The sequence below is a fragment of the Talpa occidentalis genome, unplaced genomic scaffold (genome assembly GCF_014898055.3).
Source record: "Talpa occidentalis isolate TD23 unplaced genomic scaffold, MPIMG_talOcc4v2.1 talOcc4.16, whole genome shotgun sequence".
Lineage (NCBI taxonomy): Eukaryota > Metazoa > Chordata > Mammalia > Eulipotyphla > Talpidae > Talpa > Talpa occidentalis.
Genome location: NW_023601653.1, coordinates 77,087,172 through 77,103,216, shown reverse-complemented (window position 1 = coordinate 77,103,216; position 16,045 = coordinate 77,087,172). Strand labels below are relative to the sequence as shown.

Below are 16,045 nucleotides of genomic sequence, written 5' to 3'. Positions count from 1 at the left end.
TAAGTGACTGCTACTCTTGGGGCAGCCAGACAATTTGGGAAAGGAATTCTGGGGAATCTCTTGGTTTCAAATCGTCAGCTGATAGGACTGGCGCAGGCTTAGTTCCTATGCGAATTGACAGACCAGGTAAGCGGGCCCTTAGGCAACAAAGTAAATCCCAGGGCCTATCTCAGCAGAGTTCTAATTCACCACTGCCTGTGCTACTTACAGAGGCCCTTTTCCCTTTTCCTAGAAGTTTCAGGCACCTGCAAGAGAGACTTGTGTGGAATGTCAGAAGACCGTCTACCCGATGGAGCGACTTTTGGCCAACCAGCAGGTGTTCCACATCAGCTGCTTCCGGTGCTCCTACTGCAACAACAAACTTACGTAAGCCTCCACAAACAGCCATCACCTGGTACAGTCAGATCTCTGAGGGAGTCCTTGGCTTTTAGAGCATGGGTTGGTACTAAAAGCTGTTATGTTGATAGTGTACTGATGAAGTCTCTTGAAAAAGTAGGAAAAAAGTGGAAAGTACCACTTAATGACAAGTATTTCATATCAAATGATAATAATACTGTTTGGAACTCTTGATGTATTATAGGTTAATTTATATGTTAGGACAGAAGCTTAAATTATATGGTTTGCAGATAAACACCTCTAGGACCTAATGTGGTAGAATGTTTTCCTTTGGTGTATCATAGAAGCATTAAGAAATCTCAAGGGTGGCGCAAGTGATAAAGCTATCACCAGCCACTGCAGCATAAGTTCAATCCCCATCCAGGGAGCTGCCCCGCATGGCGCAGCAGACCTCTCCTGTCTCACCCGCTGCTCCCCTCAGCAGTGTATTTCATTCACTCCACCTGTTCTGCTCCCCACTCTGTCTCTGGTGAATCCTCTCAACCCCTGCACCTCTGGCCTGCATCCCAATTCTTGTGTGCATAAATAAATAAATCTTAAATAAATAAATAAAATTTGATACCTTGTGAGAAACACCAAATCTGATAAAAGCCTGTTTAGCACCAACATTAGGTTGAACTTACTTCTTGACTCCTGTTCTCTCTTCTATTAGCCACTGCTTACTTCCATTGAGTCAGTCGTGTGTGTGCAAGGGGGCCAGTCCCAGAAAACTATATCCATTCCTGTAATGATGTATATGTAAATTACAACTCAAATGGGATACTGAGAGTAACATTATAAGTCATTATACATTATAAATACTTAGGAAATACATGATTGGTCAGTGCTAGGTGGGACTACCTAGGGAAGACTTACTGGAAGAAGTAATTTTTTTTAAACAGTTTCGACAGAAGGAAGAGAAACTATTAACCAATGGCAGCATGTATGAGGGGAGAGAAAGTCTTATGAAGTTCTAGGCACGGAAGTATGCTTTTCATAAGGATAATAAAACAAATGTGCTTAAAAGGGGTAGAGACGATGATTTGTCATTTTAAGGACATTTTTCTCGTTTAGCACCTTCTGAAAATACTGGAATTGCCAGATTTTAACCCATTAGTGTAAATAAGAGTGGAAAGATTTGCTGATATTGTTCTCTTTTTCTTTTAATGACAGTCTAGGGACATACGCATCTTTACATGGGAGAATCTACTGCAAGCCTCACTTCAATCAGCTCTTTAAATCTAAAGGCAATTATGATGAAGGCTTTGGGCACAGACCCCACAAAGATCTATGGGCAAGCAAAAATGAAAATGAAGAGACTTTGGAGAGACCAGCTCAGGTACCAAATGCAGGGGAGACCCCTCAGAGCCCAGGTGTTGAAGATGCCCCCATCGCTAAGGTCGGTGTGCTAACTGCGAGCATGGAAGCCAAGGCCTCCTCTCAGCGGGAGAAGGAGGAAAAACCAGCCGAAACTAAGAAACTGAGGATCGCCTGGCCGCCCCCCACGGATCTTGGCAGTTCGGGAAGTGCTTTGGAGGAAGGGATCAAGGTATCCAAGCCCAAGTGGCCACCTGAGGATGACGTCAGCAAGCCCGAAGCTCCTGAGGATGTAGCTCTAGATTTGAAGAAGCTAAGACGGTCGTCTTCGCTGAAGGAAAGAAGCCGCCCCTTCACTGTAGCAGCTTCCTTTCGAACCACTTCTGTTAAGGGCCCCAAACCCCTGTCCTCACCTGTTAGGAAAGGCAGGAGTGTATCAGAGCAGAGTGAGGAGTTAGGAGGAGGAGCAGCAACGGCAACGAAACAAGTGGAAAATGCCGACACCTGTGAGAAGACTGGGGCTGTGGGAAGAAGGACCTGGCAGAACGAGGAATCTGGAGGGGAGGCCGGAAGGAGAAGTAAGGAAGTTCATGATTTTGAGATGGGGAATGAGAATCTGATAGAAAATGGTGCAAACTCAGATGAAGATGATAGAAACCTTCTCAAACAGCAGTTGCCCCTGGAACCCAACCCAAGTTGGCCCAGCTTTGCAGACGACACCTCCACCAATGAATTCACTACTCAGAAGCAGAAATCCCAGGATGCAGGCTTCTGGGAGGGAGATGTAGAGCTGTCTGTGGAAGAACAGATAAAGAGAAATCGGTATTATGATGAGGATGAAGATGAGGATGAGGAATGACAAATTACCGCGATGCAGGGCCTTAAATTCATGTTAGTGTTAGAGAGCCACTGCCCTTTACGAAAGTAATTCATGGAAACAGGTATCTTAGCATGAAGTCTAATTTATATGGATGTAACTTTGGAAGAGTTCCTGCTTCAAAAAAATCCCATGCTGCAGTTTAAGTAAACCAATTCTACAATCTAGAGATAGTTATTTTAATCCTCTGTTTTAGCAAATGATGACATGCCTAAGTGCTTTACGGGCTTCCAAGGGAGGATGGATGTTCCAACTGATACAGTCCAGATTCCACTGTATTCCCAAAAGGCAATATGAAATTAGGTAGATAGTAGTATATTGTTACACTAAAATTCAGTTATGGAATTAGAGAACATACAGAAGGGATTTAGGAACCCAAACATGAATGAGTGTACTTTGGTATAAAGGGTACAGTTTATATATTTTTAAATGAATATCAATTTAATTGTTTCGTATTCATCTGTTAAGAGATCAAATATTTAGTCTTTTAAAAATATTTTAGTCTACTTTTCTTACTGTGATATATATGGGGAATTTATTGCTTTGTATCTTGTTCTCTAAGCCACATTTAGAACTGGATTATTGAAATATGACAGTCATCTTTTTGGAATACCCTTTGAGCACCTTTGGTGCTTGGAGAGATCCACTGTCTCCTAAAATATGCTGCGGTATTTGCTGAGTTTGACTACACCACAAGCGGTCGCTTTTTTCTTTGGTGTGGCATCCATGCTTTGCATAATTTACCAAAGCTGCAATATTTTTATAAGATCTTTTGTATTGTTGTTTACCACATTGCACATTAGAGCAAAGTGAGATGTTTAAAAGAGGAAGAGCAGAGAGAATATCTTAAGGTTCAGATCCCCATGCCCTATATTCCACTTCTGATATCCCCTTTCGCAGACAGTTTTTAAAATACCAGCTTTGAAATGTATTGATTTTTATAGGGGACAGTATTCCCAGGGTGCAATTAAACCAATTATATACATTTGGGGGCTAGGGGGACTTTAGTGTTAATGGCTTTAGAACTTTATAAACTTGACTATATTTGATAATTTGTACATAATTGATATTCCGTATTGTATGTGGGTGTGGAGAGAGAAGTGTTTTTAAACTATTGGCTTTTCTTTGTACTGCATTTTAGAGATTTAACTCCAATATTTTTCAGAGATGTAAAATATTCTGCTTTCTATACACTTGCATTTTCTGAAACATTTTTATTCAATAAAGCTTTTAATTTACATTTGGAATTTCCAGTATTTATTTTCTGTTATAATTTTACACTGCTATAACCTCCTTTTACCTTAGCATTTTGGGAAGAAAAGGCTCAAAGAAAGGTCTGATGTTTGTAGAGTAAGTGCTATTATGAAATCATACCACTAGATGGTGGTGTTAGGCTGTTCTTGGGCCTTCTTCCTCCCTGAATAAAGATAAAGTTTTTTCTAGAAAATTGAAAGCGACTTGGCAAGAAAATTAGTGTGTACATTCAAAATAAGTCACTTGTTTTACCAATTCAAAAATACAGTGCTTTTTAAATTGCTAATTATACTCAATATTTAATAATTCACCTCACAGTTACATCTAATATGCTAAATGGAATTTCCAAATACCTCTGCTGAAAATAGGCTTGTTTTCCTCTCTAGGCAGAGGCATAGTTAATAGTTTGATTTTTTTAAGTGGGGGTATGGGAGTATTTGTTTCCTAAAAGATTGTTATGCTTTTTGAGTCATCTGTTATATTTTCAGAATAATTCACCATATCTAGTGACTATACAAAAACATGTGAGCACCTATGCCTGGCATTTTTGAATATCAGTTATGTCACATATTTCAGGTAAGTGTAGAATGAGATTAAACTTAGATAAGTCCTTTCCTTTGCTTTTCCAAGGCTATCATAGGCACAGGGAGTTGAAACAAGGACTAGCTCCATACTCAATGTAATAAAAGAATATCCTTATCAAGAGAATGACTGACTGCAAACACTAAACATTCTTTTTTAAAAAATAGATTTTTTTATGCATGCAAGAGCTGGGGTGCAGATCAGAGGTGCGGGGGAGGGTGGTGAGAGCACCCACCAGAGACAGAGTGGGGAGCAGAACAGGTGGATCTACTGAAATGGGCGAGGCAGGAGAGGGCTGCTGTGCCATGTGTGAATCTCCCTGGCCGGCAGGGAACCGAACCCCTGGCCCCCAGGAATCGAACTCTCGCTGCGGAGGCTACAGACAGCTTCACAGCTGAGCCACCAGGGAGGCCCCTAAAATGCATCTTGAATATAGGATAGTTACCATCAAAGACAATACTAGGTGTGGCAGGAAATGGCTTCAGGCAGTGGTCCTCAGGGAATTTGTTAGAAATGAGAAATGCAAATTCGTGGGCACTACCCTGAACCTCCTAAATAGAATCTCTATGGCTGGGTTCTGGAAAACTAACAAACTCTCTGTCCACCATTGCACAAGCTACTGTCTTAGCTTGATCACACTGTAACAGGGTGGTCCCCAGGAAAGGGGGAGTTTCCCTGCCCCACCCAAGGGAAGGTGGAGCTGAGCAGGAAGAGGAGAAGATGCAGAAGGGACTGAGGAAGGAAGCAGGATGGAGCCAGGAGACACGTGAAGAAACTGTGCTTGTCTTTTGGTTGTGGACTGGGTGACACAGATGTGGGTGAGACCCATGGGGAGGTGACCATGGCAGCTTTTATCTTGATGTTGATTTTGCTCTTTTCCTTCCGGGCTTGTCTGGTTGTTTCTGGCCCTTTTCTGTGGGTCCCCACTGGAAGATGCCTTAGACTTGTGGCAGACTTTGGGGCCTTGCTCTGGGCCAATCCCGTTTGGATGGACTTTTACCCACGAGGGGACGGGTAACTCTGGATGCTTCATTTAGAGACTAGACTAGAAACTAGAAACTAGACTCTTTGCCTTACCTGTATTGTTTCCTAGTTTTATTAAAGTTCCTTCCCATTAAAGTCTCATGTGTTTTGTGTTGATGCGGCGGATGGCAGAACCCATGTAGAATAGGCAGGTGTGCGGGGTTTGGGCTGCCCCTCTCCCTGTCCTATAACAACGCTAAAGTTAGAACCGTGAGCTAAAACCTACTGAGGATGAATGCTTCCACCCCACCCCCACCCCCACTAACCTCTACTCTCCCCCTCCCTCTTCCTTTGACTAACTTTAATTTCTGGCGTGAGCATGCTTTACCAGTTACCAAGTTACTTTGCCTTGGACCAGAGGGAGAAATTTCATTCTTTTAATCATTTTTAGGTCATTGTGCTTAGCTTCTGGTAATTAACCTTGCAGTCAGATTTTATTTATTTTTTAAGCAGCTCTCTTCTCTGTAGAGAGTTCTTTTATATTTTTTTTATTTTATATATTGTTAATTCATTTTTCATTTTTGCACAATGTATGCATTTTCATCTTGGTTGTATTTCCCATACAATTCCCACCCACCCCCTTTTTTTTTATAAATATGTGTTGCTTTTTTTTTTTTTTTTTTAAGATTTATTTATTTATTTATACAAGCACTGGGTACAGCCAGAAGTGCGGGAGGGTGAGAGAATTCACCAGAGCCAGAGCGGGGAGCAGAACAGGCAGAAGGACTGAAGTACACTGCTGAGGGGAGCAGCGGGCGGCAGGAGAGGTCTGCGCGCCATGTCGGACCCTTGCCTGGCAGCCTGGGATCAAACCAGCGCTGCAGAGGCTGCGGACAGCTTCGCACGCAGCCCAGCGCTCAAATGCTGCGCCACTGGGGAGGCCCCCACCCCCCTTATTTTGACCCTAATCCTTCCACCCCATATCCCCTGCTCCCCTGGTAGTCTGTCTCTGGTTTATAGTTGCTTGTCGATTTTGATTTTTACTTTATTATAACTAGTCATTTTCCTGGTCTCTTATTTAGGTTTTCTAAATTCCTGCTATGAGTGAGACCATCCGGTATTTTTCTTTTTCTTTCTGGCTTACTTCGCGGAGCATGATCCCTTCCAACTCCATCCAAGTTGCTGTGAATTGCATGAGTTTACTTTTTTTGATTGCTGAGTAATATTCCATTGTGTATATATACCACATCTTCTTGATCCAGTCATCTATTTTTGGGGCATTTGGGTTGCTCCCATAGCTCAGCTATTGCAAATAGTGCTGCTATAAACATAGGGGTGCAGGTGCCCTTTTGAATTAACGATTCTGTGTCTTCTGGGTAAATACCTAGGAGTGGAATTGCTGGATGCAGTCAGATTTTAAAAGCATCCAGGTTTAAGGGTTTTCTGGCTATCAAGAAACAAGTTTAGCCTTTTGAAGATGTCTCGTCTGTGGCTTCCCTGTTCATGTAGACCCTCGAAGGAATTTAATGTTCAATGTAGAAATTGAAAATTAAGGTGACTTATATAGAATAAGGGTTCAGAGTTTTGCAGTCTGAAGACTTTTCTAGCTTAGAAGTCCAGCTCTACCAGTTCTTATCTATTTAACCTTGACCAAGCTGCTAGACTTCTCTCCACTTCAGTTTACCCATCCATAAACTAGTAAATAAGCCACTATGTTCCCTTCCATTTCCTCTTCCCCATAGAGCATAAAAGGATTTTTCGTTAAGTCCACTTTAAAAGGTAAAGCATGCAGGGCCTCCCTGGCGGCGCAAGGGTTAAGACGCAACCTAGGAAGCAATCCGCAGCCACTGCAGCACAAGTTCGAATCCCGGCCAGTTAGGGAGCTACCCACATGGCGCAGCAGACCTCTGCTGTCTCGTCCGCTGCTCCCCTCAGCAGTGTGCTTCAGTCAGTCTGCCTGTTCTGCTCCCCACTCTGTCTCTGGTAGATCCTCTCACCCCCTCACCTCTGGCCTGTACCCCAGCTCTTGTATGCATAAAAAAATAAATCTTAAAAAAAATAAATAAAAGGTAAAGCAGTGTAAAGAGGTTGAGATCCTGGAGGGGCACCAATGGAGGAAAAGGTAGGAAGGAAAAAGAAGAGGCGGGTGCAGAGGACCACGAGGCACCGGCTGAGAGGCCGGCCAGCCTTAGGGAGAGGGGACAAGTGTACAGAGACAGTTAAGACCTGGTGGGTGGGGGAACAACTCCGAGTCGGCTGGGTAGTAAAAAGTGCTGTCCCGGTGTGGGAGCTGGGGTGAGGCGAGGGGTGTGGCCCCAGAGACGAGGGGTGTGGCCCCAGCTGGACGGGCTGGAGAAGCAGCAGCGCGACCCTAACTGGAAGCAAAAGGGGCGGGGCCAGGACTGAGACGGGGCGGGAAGGGGCGTGGCCCCAAGGCCAGAGTGAGGCTACGCGGGCTGGGGGCGTGGTCAGGGCTGGGGGCGTGGCCCAGGGAGAGGAGGGCCGCGGGGCGAGATGCGCGGGGCCGAGGCCCGGCCCCACAGGGGAGGTGGGCGGAGGCGGGCTGAGGCGACTGAGAGGGCTGAGGCGGCTGAGACGCGCCGCGCCGGGGCCGGCGAGGGCCGGAAGGGTGTGGCCGCCAGCCCGGCCCCGCCCCGGGGCCGCCTCCCCGCGGGTTCCGTTGGCTGTGGCGGCGGCCGGGGCTGTGGCGGCGGCGGCCGCGGGGCGGGCGTAAGATGGCGACGGAGGCGGCGGGCGCCCTGGGCCTGCTGTGGGGCTGGCTGTGGAGCGAGCGCTTCTGGCTGCCCCGGAACGTGAGCTGGGCGGACCTCGAGGGCCCGGGCGACGGCGCCGGCTACCCGCGGGCCCGGCACATCCTCTCGGTGTTCCCGCTGGCGGCGGGCGTGTTCTCCGTTAGGCTGCTCTTCGAGCGGTGAGCGCCGCGGCGGCGCGGGCCGGGGGCGCGGGGGGCGGCCCCGCGGGGAGCGGGCTCGGGCCGGAAGCGGATCCGCGGGCGGTCCCGGAAGCGGGGGGCTGGGGCGCCCGGGCGCCGCGGGTGGTCGCGGGGCTCGGGGGACGCGGGGAGCTGGGGGCGCGGGCCGCTGCGAGCGGGAGAGTCGAGGGGGCGCTGCGCCCTTTGACGCTTAGTTCCCGGGGAGCGCCGAGGGGTCTTGGGGGCCTCCCCCCGAAGCACCGCTTCGGCAGACAAGGACGCTCCCAGATCCCCGAGGCGGGAGCAGGAAAGGACCGCGGGAACCCGGCTCCACTGGGGCGGTGGAAGCCGAGGGGTCAGGTCGGAGCCAGGTGTTCCCGGCGAGAGGAGCGGGTTCGCGGGAATCTGAGCCTTGCGCGGACACCTGGGACTCTGAGGGTTGGCGGGTCGGGCCCCAAGCCTTGATTTGTAAGCTCACGAGGATGGGGGTGTGTGTGTGTGTGACAGTGACAATAAAATCCCGCCAGGGCCCTCCCTAGGAGAGTAGAAATCTGGTAGGGACAGGGTGTGGTTAGAGCCTGCGGCTCCCAGAGTGATAAGGTGTGAGATTAGTTGCACAACAGGCCTTGGAGGTCTGAACTGGAAGGAGCGGTCATCTTGGAAGGATGGAGAGCTGTGTGGCTCATAGGACAGCTGGATTGAGTCAGCTTCTGAGTGAGTTTAGCAGAATCACAACATATTTTGTTCAACCATGTGTTCTTGGTAGGAGTGATTTCCTTTTCTTTTGAGTCAGTCGCTGTAATCTGTATAAGACAGATAGTCACTGAGCACTTGATGTGGTGATTTTATGAAAGCTGTGTTGGTGGGGTTTGTGCAGACATGCTTTCCCCCGCAACGATTTTGTGTGTGCCTGCAGCTGAATCTCCTCAGTCCTTTTTACGCGTGCAGGTGAAGACCCACACTCAGGCCAGCTCATTTCACATTGAGGTTTCCCTGTAGCAGACTCATAGCAGTTGGTCAAGTCTATTCAGACTCCAGAAATGGGAGGCTTCTTTCTGCAGAGGTCTCAGGTAGTGAGGTTTCGCACCTTGACATCTTCTGTTGGTTTGGACTTTATCTAGAGCAGGAATGCTATTTCTAGGATGGGACTATTATATATAATCAGTTATCCTCTGAAAATTTAGTATTATCTGTTTTGGATTCTTTCTTTGATTTTCCTACCATTTCTGATGCAAAAAGAACTTTCAAAAATGATTTTATGTAGCTAGCTATTCATCCATCCATCCTTTTATTCATAAATTATGCAGTAATGTACATCAGAGTGCTCTGCCAGGCATTCAGGTACAAAAATAAAGATGTTTTTAAAGTAAATGAAATCCAAAACACTAATGTAATTCTGGATTCCCAGGAACTTAGTGTCTCACTTTTTTAAGTGTAGTTATTGTAAGTATTCTGGTGTGGCAGCACAAGCCACTTCTTTCTCCTAGGATTAAACTCAGGCACTTTCCACCCTAGCATCTGCATCTGAGAACTGAAAAAAGGGAAAGACGGTGCCATGACTAAAAAGGAAAATACACAATTCAGTAAGGAGAGGGGGATAAGAGTTCATTGTTTTTGGAAAAGATTCTTTGCTTTTCATATGAACGTGTGCCAATATGGAAATTTCTCCACATGCATAGCAAATAGGAAATATAAACACCCACTTAAATAACTTAAGTTTATCTTTAGATTTCCAGAGAGTTCCCCCAGATAGCTGGAGATAGATATCCCCTGGCAGAACCACTGGAAAGGATCCTTTACCAGTGGGAATTCTATCTGGATGTTTCTATGGTGCCCCAGTGTCAGGGGAGTAAGAATGGATGCAAATACTGAGCTGAAAGCCTTCTAATATATTTCTTGGCTACCCTAGAAGCAGTCTTGCTATTGTGTTTCTCTTTAAAAACACACTGCCTTAATTTAGCAGTAGAATTGACTGCTATACAGGAATCTAGAAAACTTAAATAAGGGACCAGGAAAAAGCATAACTATAAAAAAGAAAATATCAAAATCAACAAACAACCATGAACCAGAGACACTCTATGGGGGTTGGGGGGCGGGGAAAGGAGGGATTGGGGTCAAAATAAGGGGGTTGTAATTGTATGGGGAATATAAAAAATAAAATTTAAATTAAAAAAAACAATAAAAATCCAATATGACATTAAAAAAAAAAAGAATTGACTGCTGTATTGTCAGTTCCTCTGTTACTGCATTGGTCTTCTATAAAGAGTATAGAAAGTGATGTCAGAAAGGTACAACTAGTCATCTTTCCTACATTTTATTTCTCAAATCCTACCCACTTAGTTTATAGAAGCAATATATGTAGTACTCATAGACTGTAAGAGCTAAAATTCCAGTCTTTTTTTTTTAAAGATTTATTTTTCATTTATGCATACAAGAACTGGGGTGTAGGCCAGAGGTGCAAGGGGTGAGAGGATTCACCAGAGACCGAGTGGGGAGCAGAACAGGCAGATCTACTGAAATACGCTGCTGAGGGGAGCAGTGGGCGAGACCGGAGAGGTCTGCTGTGCCATGTGGGTAGTAGCTCCCTGGCCTGGGATTGAACTTGTGCTGTAGTGGCTGATAGCTTCATAGTGCTGAGACTTAACTCCTTGCGCCACCAGGGAGGCCCAGCCACACTATTTTTTAAGCTCCCACATTCATTCAAGAGCTGCTGCCTTATCTGATAGGGGTGACTTGAAAAGTCACCTGACCATGAAGTGTTAGTGTCTGGCTGTTTCACTGAAGAGCAGCAAGTGGATTTACCTACCTGCCTTCCAAAGAATGGAGGCTCTTCTTTGTGGGGTTTTGTTGACTGGTTGCATTGTGGTGACCTGCACCTTGCATAATGTCTTGGGGTATAACAGCATGCAAATACTTATTGAATATTTAATAATTGAATGTGTAGCCTTACCTGGGGACTAGGTTTTCACTCTGAAATAGATGAGTAACTTGATTCAGAGAGGTAAAACTATAATTTCTCTATGTCTATTGTTTGGTATTACATAGAGAAAGTGCACCTTTCTACCACTTTTTTCTTATTCTTTCTCCCCTCACCACATACATCCTTTCTAGTTACTCTACCCTTTCAAAGGAGAGGTAAGAAACTTCCACTTGTTCTTAAAAGATTTTTTCTAATATTGTGTTGGTGCTTGAGAGCTAAAGGGAACAATGGGTCTTACTTAAATTGGATCTTATCAATAAGAATATTGCTTAAAATTTAATATCTTGTCCCTCAGCCCTTGTTCCTTGGAATCAAGTAGAACACCATCAGAGGTATATAGGCTCATTTATTTGAATATGATAATTGCAACAGGAACTTTATGTTGCCAGAGGAAATTTTGCGATTTATACAGGAGATAAATAAGTGCTCAGTGGAAAATCCCTTCTCATTATGTTAAGGCAGCCTCACTAGGATGTCTAGCAGAGCCTTCTCAAGCTGCTGGATAGGTTCATTTGCTGGGCTGTCAGTAACTGGGAACCAGTAGTGACTCACTTTTTGTGCACGTTTCTTTTCTTTTTTTCTTTTTTTTTTGGTGCACGTTTCTCATTTTTGTTTTTGTCTTCCTCTTTTAAGTCTTGCTACCTCGCTACATACTTTTCTTTTCCTGTTCTGCCCCTGACTTCCTCTAAGTGGGGGAAGAACTTTTTTCTCTACCCTACTTGGCCTGCTGCTCCCCTCCAGCCCCAGATCTGTGTAGTCACTGTATTGTGACCCAAGATTGAAGGCCCTCCAGACAGGGAAGAGGGACTTCAAAAAGAATGGACAGAGCTGCTAACAAGGCTGTAAGGGAGACAGGAGACAGCCCATTCATTCCATTGCATCCCCAAAGGTATTCTGATAGGCATTCTTGAATTGTAGATCATAAAATTAAATCAGCTTTGCATATCCAGCAGAGCAAGATTGAAAAAGATGGTCACATTATCTAAGAATCCTCCTCTTAATAAGCTCCAGATGTCAGAAGCCTTATGCTTTCCTCCTGTCCCTGGGAAAACTTATTTCCCTGGCCCTTTCTGCACAGTGGGTGTTGATGCTCTAAGGACAACCCTGAATACTGTCATGTCTGAGGTCAGGTTCCTGGCTTATCCCTGGAGACAGTATATTTGTCACTGTGAAAAGAAACATGTCAGATATTTTTGCTTTAGCCACTTCCTGATTCAGAAAAGCAGGGTCCCCTAGATGGGTCAAGAAAAAATTAACAAAGAGGAGGCAGCAAGTGAAATCTATACATCCTTATACATCAGGAAGGAGGAGATATGCCTATTTTAACTTTTGTCTCCCAGAAGTATTTTTAGGCAGATGAAAACTTTTCTGAAGATTTCACTGAGTTTAGTCTCTGCGCTAAATGCACTCCTACATTATCTTGGAAAAACTTATTGAGGTGTTACTGCAAAAAAAATTAACCATAATCCCTTCTGACTAAAAAAATCTGAAACCACTTTTCCTAGGTAGGGAAGCAGTTTTCCTTGATAAGTATTCTCTGTGAATTATCTAGAAGTATACTGTTCAGTGCCTCTAGTAGCTTTTGGGGCTTTCAAATGTGACTAGTCAGAATTGCTATGTGTTCTAAGTATAAAGTGCATATCAGATTTTGAGAGCTTAGTGGAAAAAAAAACCAGGAAATATCTCAATTTTAATTTTTTGTAAAGACACGTTTATTCAGTGCCTCAATTTCTAGTTTTGTTTACAGATTGACATAGCATTTTGGTTATATCAGGTTAAAGTATATCGTTAAAAACTCACCTGTTTTTTAATGTGGTTATTAGAAAATGTGAATTACATATAACTCATCTATTGGACAGTATTGATCATAGTGATTCAAAAAAATATAAATAACCGAGAAGAGAATTTTAATGTAAACTTACCTTTGAATCAGTTTTTTTGGGACCAAAAAAGCTGATATAAGTATATCAGACCATGCTTTGAATAATATGTCTTTCTGAAAAATTGTATTCAAAGTGGAATTTTTAAATGTAAATTCTATACAACTTAAATGATTAGTCGTAATTGTTTTGCGTAGTCTTCAACTATAGTGCCTTCTAGCCTAGCATTGCTCTCTAGTTTTGCTTTTCTGCTTCTATGTCCCGTCAGTCAGGTATGTAATGATCTGTAAACAAACAAGTTTGTCAAGTAGTAAAATGTACATGGGGTGCTGCACAGCCCTGATAAGGTGAGAATAATCATACTATTATATCTCTTTGCAAAATTAAAGAGTTTCTTTAAAAGGGTTTTCATTGGTACTGTTTAGATTTTAGTAGTGTAAGCATTTGTAAGAAGTCTCAATTATATACACAGGGGGTCTCAAACTAAATCAGATTGTTATGGTTGTATTTAATTCTTTTGGGGGAAAATCTCTGGTTATAAACTGAAACTAGTTAACTTGAATTTCTACTGATTCCGCAGAACTCAGTGACTTTCTCCTGCACAGACCTGGTGGGTTATCTGATGACCCAGGAGGGCAGGTGGCATGGTTCTTTGAAGTACTTCTTCACCTTTTGGTTGAGAATTAACTTCATCTTTTTGCTTATGTGTTCATTCTTTTTTTTTTTTTTTTTAAGATTTATTTATTTATTTATACAAGCACTGGATATAGTCAGAAGCGCGGGAGGGTAATAGAATTCACCAGAGCCAGAGTGGGGAACAGAACAGGCAGACTGACGAAATACACTGCTGAGGGGAAGCAGCGGGTGTGGCAGGAGAGGTCCCCAGGGATCCATTGAACCCACGCTGCAGAGCCTGCGGGCAGCTTCGCAGCCCAGCGCTCAACCTCTGCGCCACCAGGGGAGGCTCTGTCTGTTCATTCTTCAACAATTAATATTGAGGACTTAGAATATACCAGACACCAAATTCTGTGGCAGAGATAAAAAGGTGCATAAGTCATGGCATTTCCACTCAGAAAGAGTTTAAAAAAAAAATCAGTGGTTAAAATACAGTGTGATTAATATGTGCATAAGGTTAAGTTATGGGAGTTTGGAGGAGGTGGATTCAGTTCCTTTTAACAGTTGTTAGCTGAAATGCAGACTAAGTGTTTCACTAACATTTGTTTCTTGGCTGTGAAGGATAGTTGAAACATCTATAGAAGAAGCTTCTTGTTAACCTTTTTCTCTAATCCACTTCTCTTTGGTGCTGGCATATATTTCTGCTTCAGGCAAATGCATTCAGTTGGGTAATCACATATCCACTTAAAAAGATATTAATGCTTAATGAAAGAAATGTATGTAGTAGAGAAAAGGAGGAATTCTGAAACAATGACAATCTCAGGAGCCCAGATACTTCCCAGTCACACTTTGAGAAATATTGCCCTATAGCAAGTAAAATATTCTCTAACTTTTGTACAATAAAACTATAACTTAGTCTTAATTTGTGTTATCTGAAGCATTTTAACATACTTACTCTTATTTCAAGACTTATTTCTCTTATAATAAGGTAAGATGTAAACAGGATGCTGATCCTTTTTTCTCATCACAGCACCTAGTAGGTTCATCAGATTGCTCAAGTATATTAGTCACCTTAATTTTTTTAAGTCCCTCTTACAGGTCTAAGTGAAGGTAACTGCTGCAAGCGGGAGAAGGGGAGAAGGACAGCCTAGTGTCATTCTACAGTGTGTGTCTTGTTGTGGCTTAGGATATTATTATCAGGTCCTTTTCTTTTTAGTTTCTTTCTGCTTTGTTTCAAGATCAGATTTGCCAGTTAAAAAAAAAAATTAGTCCTCAGAGGAAACAGCAAAGATTGCACAGACCATGCAAGAAATGTTGGAGTTGGTGGTATAGGTGTCCTTGAAAAATGTAGTGTCTTGTGCATAGCAAACAAATGTGAACAACAGATGTCCACAGCACATTTGCTTATATGTAGCAAATCCTATTCTCTTAAGAATTTACTTGGAAAAATAACACTGACATCAGTGCGCATGCGCACATAGAAAGTCACCAGCAGATAAATAGTATTTGGTAATTTTAAACTTTTGTTCTCAGCATTCTTTTTCACTCTTAAAAAATTATTAAGGATCCCATTGAGCTTTTGTTTATATGAGTTATATATACCTACCAAATTTTCCATGTCGGAAATTGAGAAATTTAAGAAATCCATTTGTTGTTTCATTAAAAATAATAAACCAATTACATAGTAACATACAACACATTTTTAAAAAATAATTATTTCCCCCCCAAAATGGTTTACTGCGAATAGCATTGATTTTACAGTTTTGCACATCTCTTTAATGTCTGCCTTAATAGAAGGCAGCTGGAATCTCCTTGCTGCTCTGCATTTATTCTCTTGTAACGCATTGTTTTGGTTGACATACAATACAAAAGTCATTGGAAAGCAGATGTATTTTTTCTTTGATACTGCAGCAAAACACAAGTAGTAGGTTTTTTTAATAAGATTTATTAATTTATTCATACGGGAGCTGGGATGCAGGCCAGAAGTGTGGGGGTTGGAAAGGATTCACCAGAGACAGAGCGGAGAACAGAACAGGCAGGTTGACTGAAATACACTGCTGAGGGGAGCAGCGGGCGAGTCAGGAGAGGTCTGCTGCGCTTTGTGGGTAAACTCCCTGGCCAGAATTAAACTCCTGCTGCAGTGGCTGCAGATAGCTTCATCATGCTGAGACTTAGACTTAACCTGTTGTGCCACCAGGGAGGCCCGCAAGTAGTGGTTTCTTAAAGGTTGGTTGCAGTGTGAAATCTGATGAGCTGTTCATTCTCATGCA

General features: G+C 43.4%; 2 protein-coding genes across 5 annotated transcripts in view; both read left to right on the top strand.

The window, feature by feature from the left end:
* LIMA1 (LIM domain and actin binding 1) overlaps positions 1-3,834 on the top strand; it is a 72,099-nt gene extending 68,265 nt beyond the window's left edge. For all 3 annotated transcript variants that reach the window (XM_054696607.1, XM_037514717.2, XM_037514716.2), the window contains exons 10-11: positions 233-366; positions 1,549-3,834. In XM_054696607.1, coding sequence (XP_054552582.1) covers positions 233-366; positions 1,549-2,551 — 1,137 coding nt within the window. In that variant the 3' untranslated portion in view covers positions 2,552-3,834. The remainder of the gene's footprint in view (positions 1-232; positions 367-1,548) is intronic.
* A 4,263-nt stretch (positions 3,835-8,097) lies between these two features.
* The window catches only part of CERS5 (ceramide synthase 5), a 29,081-nt gene continuing 21,133 nt past the window's right edge, over positions 8,098-16,045 (top strand). For both annotated transcript variants that reach the window (XM_037514713.2, XM_037514714.2), the window contains exon 1: positions 8,098-8,300. In XM_037514713.2, coding sequence (XP_037370610.1) covers positions 8,104-8,300 — 197 coding nt within the window. In that variant the 5' untranslated portion in view covers positions 8,098-8,103. The remainder of the gene's footprint in view (positions 8,301-16,045) is intronic.